Raw genomic sequence first — 6,623 nt, 5'->3', positions numbered from 1 at the left:
CGGTTTCAGTTGAAAAACCAAAATAGGAAAGCCTTTTATGTTTGGGGTAAAGTTGGATTTTGATGGTATCCAAAGAGGCCCTAGATATCTACATATAACTTCTTAGCAACTTGACCGACGTGCGACGGTAGCCCAACATTGTGACCAGTATCTCCCCGCCCGTCCAATAAGGTGTCAAGGAGAGTATACCCAATGAAAATTAGTCTACCCATCAAAAAAAGGGTATGATAAATTCGCACCCCTTTAAAGGAGACTATGTGGCAGATTTTAACACTTTTTAACGTTTAAAGGGGTGCGAATTATCCTACAGGGGTGCGGGATGCCGGGTGCGAATTTATAATCACCCAAAAAAAATCAGTCTAAAATCCACCAACATTTGTTATAACTTTTTCCTATAGCAGATGACTTTGGTTTACTAGAGTCATTGACAAGTTGTTTCATCTTAATGAAAGAAAATTCTTTTCCTCAGTATTCTCACGAGCAGAAATAGGAAACACAGTAACAAGGATATTTTTTTAAATCCCCTCTAGAAGAAGAGGGCTCTTCTAAAGTGATTTGTTTTGTATAAGGCTCTCGTCGGACACAATATTTGGAGGTCCCAGAGACATTGGTTCCTCTTTTAAAAATTTTACTTATCTTCTAGGAACACGTGGCTCATTAACACCTTGAATTTTCGGTCCCTCTTTTAAAAAAAAAAACTAGGGGAAAGACTCTTGAGCAAACAACACCTTTGTAACGTGGCAACTTCTTAAGGGTGGGAATTTATACCCTAGACAACTGTCCTTATTTTTAGGGCAGTGATATTTTGCTGCTCCTTTATTTCTTTGTTCTTTTTGCAAAAAACACCGTATCAGATAACATTTTTGCATTCCAGTCAACACCGACACAAGAAAACGCCTCCTAAGACTATTGTTTCGGTGTCAATTATAAAAAATAAACCAATAAATTAATCAAATGAAACACAGCCACGAATTTCACAAAAAAACTACAAGCATTGTATACATGAGATCTATACAATCGTATAAACATACGTATAAGATACAGTCATGGTAGTATATATACGGTTGGGTCAACGGGAAATCTCTGACTTGGTTGAGTAACCTAACTGCTCCACTTGCCAGCTTAATTCGGGACCCACCCCGTCATGCACTGGCACGTATTCCTGCACGAGAGGGAAAAAAATGAAAATTACGAATTTGCCCCCGAAACCTTGTGGTTTAAAAGTTGAAACCCATTTGGGGATACCGCGGCAAAATAGTCAATTGGTCCTCTTATGCAGATTATAGAAATTAAATAGGCTGATGGAGTCTTAGTTGACTGTTTTGTCCCTTGGATTGCACCCCTACATGTTGATTAGCCGATTAGGGGTGAAATTTGTCATCGGAATTTTGATATTGGCACACCTTTCTTTATAAGTTTCTCTTATCTGTATGTGGATATCATTCCCATTAGAAAAATGATATTCAATCCCCCATGATTTTGGTAACTGCACCCTTTCATTGCTAATGCATGGGGCCATTTCAGGGTCATGGGATGGTTTAGTAATAACTAGATGTAATCCGTATAGTCTCTTGTTTTGATAATGACAGTCCCTCAGATATTTTGTTGCAACTCGCAAAAGAGCCAGACATTCATCCACAGAAGTTTAAATATGGGAGTTTCATTATCTAAAGAGAGTTGCTAGGAAGAATCGCATTGGGACATTGCTAACCGACACCCTTATGGTGCTAGATGTCTATCAACACATAAATAAATAGTTAGGCTTTGTTCATTTCGGATTTCGATAATTGATTTTGGGAAATGATATCTACGCCAAGGTGTTTCGATAAACAAGCGCTCCACTTATTTGTCGTGTAGTATTTAAAGGGATTTTAGGGGATATTACGGTTCTCAAAAAGCTCTTTAAACCCTTTAAACACTACACGACAAACAAGTGAAGCGCATGTTTATTGAAACACTTGGCACAGATATCATTTCCCTTGATTTTGAATCCAAAATAGGGAAATGATAAATGCGCCTCATTTCATCACACAGGACACCCAAATGCAATGTACGTGGCAATCAAATACGTTGAATACTTCTGACGTGAAGTACATCAGCCCCTCTGCAGTCATTGATACACTGTTGCTGGGTGTCCCAAGTGATGAAAATGGGCGCATTTATCATTTCCCCCAAAATAAGGTCTTCTTTGTTTTGATTTTGAGATCCAATTGTAAGTCCAATATTGATCATTGGAATTAAATTTACATTTATGGGAGATAATATTTTCACCCCCTCTGTAGTACGCATTTGCTCCCCGTATAACGTGAACAGTGGGCAACTTTAAACCTTTTTTATGTCAAATCACGTTAACAATGGAGAATATCATCACCCTTAATTTTGCATCCAATAATCAGTTTTGGACTCACAATCCGTTCTCAAAATCCAAAACAAAGCGGGTTAGGACCGGTTTCTTATCAAAACAAGGGAGAGCTCAGTAGATAGTGAATCAGTGTTCTTATTAAAACAAGTGTTTCTATAGTTTATTAGTGTTCGTATCTAAACAAGTGAGTGTTTCCTAGATAGTGTATCAGGTAGTGCTGATATTAAAATGCATATTTACAAACTAGAGTGGGGGCATTTCAGGAAAAAAAAGGTATAATAAAGCAAGATTTTAAATGGTGTAAGCTCTTATAGTCCAGTATTTTTCAAAAAGTACGGTACGGACCGTACTATGAGATAGTCCAAACCGTTCATGTGATAGAACACAATATAAATAGGTTGTGCCCAAAAAAACATTTCTATGGTATGATCTTAGCCCTCCGATCTATAGAGGAACTGCATATTATGGAAAACTTTATAGATTGGAGTGCTACGATCATCCTATGGAAATGATTTTTGGGGCACATCCTAATTACATTGTGTTATCACATGGACGGTTTGGATCATCCTGTGATGCAGTACGGACAGTACTTTTTGAAAAAAATACGGGATTATAAGGGCTTACAACATCTAAAAACTCAAAAAAAAACCAAAGTATTTATGTATACACCTCGAGCTTCCGCATTAATTCGTGGGCATTTTGGGAAGAGACGATAATGAGACGGGCAGAAGGTGTAATGAATCCTTCATCCACAGCTTTATCGATGAAAGATAAAAGGCAGTTGTAGTAACCATCAACATTCAACAAACCCACCTGCCAAAAAATATATATATATATATTATTTTATATCAGTGTCTCTTAATTTATTGAAACCAAATGTGTAGAAAAAATTATTTAATACTCTTACAAAATTTTAATTTCTACCGGTTTTTCATGGATCCCCAGCTGGGCCCATGTGATCACTTCAAGTAGCTCTTCCAGTGTTCCATAACCACCTGATTTTTCATCTCCAAAAATTAATAAATATCATCAAATTTTAACGTGGGAGCTGATATTTCCACCCACTTGTTTTTTCATAGTTACAAAGTTCGAAATTTATTTTGATAAATTTTTTTAAAAATAAAGTATGTTTTTTCACTAGATAAGATAACAAAACCAGTTAACGATGTTGAATTGCATGTGTTTGGAAGATTAGAATGCGATTTCATTATCAATTATGATTTTTTTGCGCAATTTACAAATAGTATGTGAGAAATTGACGAATTGGGGTTTAATTTGGAAAATTCGCATATGAAAGTTTTGTGTGACTTTTTTGTGGACGATTCGCATTTAATTCAAAAATATGAGAACTCAAAAAAATGAGAATTTTTTTTTCGCCCTTACGCCCCGTTTCAAGTGCAGGAATTGTTTGGAAAAGTTTAGAAAGAAAAATATTTTTAGAATTTCCTATTTGTTTGACATGCAACTTGAACCAATCCAAGCAACTTTTAATAGTAGGACCTTGCATTTATTATAATATCCCTCTAAATTAACCATAATCATATCATTTACCTAGCTAAAAGCCGTGGAAAGAAAGAAAAAATTCTTGATAAAAAAGTTTCGGTTAGAAATATTAGTCCTGGAATCCAGACAAGGCCTTAGGGATTTCAAAAGTTTAAATTGGGTTATTAAAAAATTGAGGTTCTTTTAAAGAAAAAATCAATCAGAGAATTTTGTATCTATGGCTTTAGTAATTGAACAAGTTGGTGTCAATATCAATTTGCTTTTCCAATATTACATAATATAACTTATCGGCCGAATATCTACCCGGCAATGCAATGAAAGCATCGGCTTGTCGAGCCATTTCCGCTTTTCTTTGGTGCATACCCGATACAGCTCTTACCTCTCCTACAGTTTCTCCAGTTATCTGAAAAAAACCCAAATAAAATAAATTAGTAAAAATTTAATTTCCTCAATTTAAATAGGGAAATAATATCAACACAATTATCTTTTGATATTTTCACTAACCCATCTTGTCTTTTAGTATTTAAAGTGCTGTGAAAGGCTATTACAGTTCCCAAAAAGCTCTCACATGACAATTTAAAAAAAGAAAAGACAAGCTAGTTTTGTGCAATTATTAAAACATGGTTGTGCTGATATCATTCCCCTTTAAATAATATAGAACAGAACACTGCTAGTAATTTCCATAAACAGTAATTTACCTCTCTGGGCATGAGGGTCTTGGGAATAATACTGCAATACAAGAAAAGGGAAGAGAAATTATCTCAAATTTCAAAAGGGTTTGAATCTTTGATGCTTTTTATATTTAAATGCCAGATAAGATGAAAAGGAAAAAAAATTGATGATATAAAAAAGCGCAGTGATATTCCACCCCCGAAACCAACCCCCCCCCCCCCCCCCCCCCCCCCCCCCCGCCTGTGGCTATTTTCCCCCTTTAACAGTTTTCGTTAACTTTTATGAAGGGTTGGAGAAGCATGGAGAAGCAACCGTTAACTCCAAAGCATAAAAGTCAACGAAAACTGTTAAGCGGGGGGAGCAGGAAGGGGGGGAATAGCCATCAGAGGGGGCAAAATAGCACTCCCCTATAAAAAAATATCCTACCCTAATACATGGCGACCACCATCATAAACAGCTTGTGAAACATGACCCATCAGCCCAACACTACCTCCTCCATAGACCAGGTCGATGTTCCTTTCCACCTACAATTTATTCAACAGAAAAAACATCAAATTTACTGTAAAACAAAGTACCCAGGGTAATGTTTTTTACTGTCAAACACAGTAACCATGATAAAAAAAAAAACAGTGGTTTGTTTTTTTTCCATGCTATTGGTTGTTGGGTTTTCTGATGCAATTGGTGGACTAGGAAAATTGGTTTTGTTATTTATTATGAACAAATTGAACTGTGACTAACCCAGAAAGAAAAAGTCACAAATAGAAATTTAGGCCCTGTTTGGGTTCAAGGAACTTTCTGAAAAAGTTTAGAAAGGAAAATATTTCTAAAATTTCCTAAATGAAAAGAGATAACTTGAACTAGCCCTAATCAATTTTGACTTGGAGAGACCTTCAATTTAGGATAGTATCCCTCCAAATTGACCATAGTAAAATAATTTCACTCCAAATCATGGAAATAATAAAAATTTCTCGGGAAAAATGTTTCCATCAGAAAAGTTTTTCTTGCAAACAAGGCCAGGGGATATTTTGATGTTATTCTTTTGCCTTAAAACTTCTGATTAGGTAATGGATTAAAGAAATTAGGTTCTGTTCAGAAAACCAACAATTCCTCTACTCAACATACTAGCAAACATAGAAATTTGAAAAGAAGTACAAATATTTGTGGGTCTTCATCAATTTTCCAATGAAACTACTTGAATTTTAAACAGGAGTTCAATTGGGGTGTTCATTAATTTTCTAATGAAACTACTGAAATTTGAAACATGGGTTTCGTTGGGTTCTGTTCAGAACACCACCAATTCATCCACTCCACATACTAGCAAACATAGAAATTGGAAAACAAGTATAAGAATTTGTGGGCTTTAATCAATTTTCTCATAAAGCTACTTGAATTTAAAACAGGGGTTTCTTTCAAAAGATTGGTTACAATCATTCAACATAAAAACAAACAAAACAAATCTAAAATGAAAATGGTGGGTGGTGTTAAACTCTTGTATGTCCACTCTATCCTTAATCTTTTTTCCCCTCTTTTCGTTTGAATTCTTGTATGAAATTTGAAATGAGAAAATGGGGTTTAATTACTACACCAGTTCATTGCCGAGTTGAATAGCTGCAATCTGATAGCTGCTTTTCTTCCCAGGGCTGCTCCCACAGAAAACACATACCCTTTTGAATCTTGATTTCTGTTGCCTTTGGGTTTCCATTTGTGGAAAAAAAAGGTTCCAACCTCTAAATTGGAAACAAAGGTCTCTCTCTCTCTCTCTCTCTCTCTCTCTCTCTCTCTCTCTCTCTGCTTTGACTAGAGAATGCCCGACAACCAAATGCCTGGTGAGCTTGGCCTTTTAAATGGGAAAAAGTTATGAGATTCAACTTTACTTGAGATAATTTCTCTTCAGTGGAGACATTATCTTTCCAAGTAATAGAGAAAATAAATGATATTGGCACTCCTTTCCTTTAATAGGAATTTTTGCTAGGGACTCTGTCAAAAAGGCATTTAGCCCCCTAAGATGAATATAGTGAATAAGACAAAATCTACTGAAAAGAGCCTGTGTTGCTGCTCTCATGCAACAGGCAGCCGTGAAATGCCT

General features: G+C 35.8%; 1 protein-coding gene across 1 annotated transcript; it reads right to left on the bottom strand.

Annotated features, from left to right (window-relative positions):
- Positions 1–929: 929 nt before the first annotated feature.
- Positions 930–6,373, bottom strand: LOC143886153 (cytokinin riboside 5'-monophosphate phosphoribohydrolase LOG3-like). Its single transcript, XM_077390107.1, has 7 exons — positions 6,123–6,373; positions 4,964–5,061; positions 4,564–4,594; positions 4,169–4,268; positions 3,287–3,357; positions 3,032–3,175; positions 930–1,162 (listed from the first exon to the last, which is right to left on the bottom strand). Exons 1-7 carry the CDS (start codon positions 6,237–6,239, stop codon positions 1,070–1,072), a joined length of 654 nt encoding a protein of 217 aa, XP_077246222.1. The 5' UTR covers positions 6,240–6,373; the 3' UTR covers positions 930–1,069.
- Positions 6,374–6,623: the final 250 nt, after the last annotated feature.

This window comes from Tasmannia lanceolata, unplaced genomic scaffold (assembly GCF_043159265.1).
Source record: "Tasmannia lanceolata isolate RefF3 unplaced genomic scaffold, GAP_Taslan_0.1 ptg000011l, whole genome shotgun sequence".
In the NCBI taxonomy this organism is placed as follows: Eukaryota; Viridiplantae; Streptophyta; class Magnoliopsida; order Canellales; family Winteraceae; genus Tasmannia; species Tasmannia lanceolata.
The sequence above is the reverse complement of the archived record's forward strand: the minus strand, read 5'-3'. Positions and strand labels throughout refer to the sequence as shown.

Bases quoted from the DNA above. Each gene is read 5' to 3' on its own strand.
- LOC143886153 (XM_077390107.1), bottom strand. From the start codon at position 6,239: ATGGAAACCCAAAGGCAACAGAAATCAAGATTCAAAAGGGTATGTGTT. The intron at 4,595-4,963 runs GTAGGATATTTT...CTTGTATTGCAG, and splicing joins GGTGGTCGCCATGTATTAGG to TATTATTCCCAAGACCCTCA. The intron at 3,358-4,168 runs GTAGATATTCGG...ATGAAAAATCAG, and splicing joins TGCTTTCATTGCATTGCCGG to GTGGTTATGGAACACTGGAA.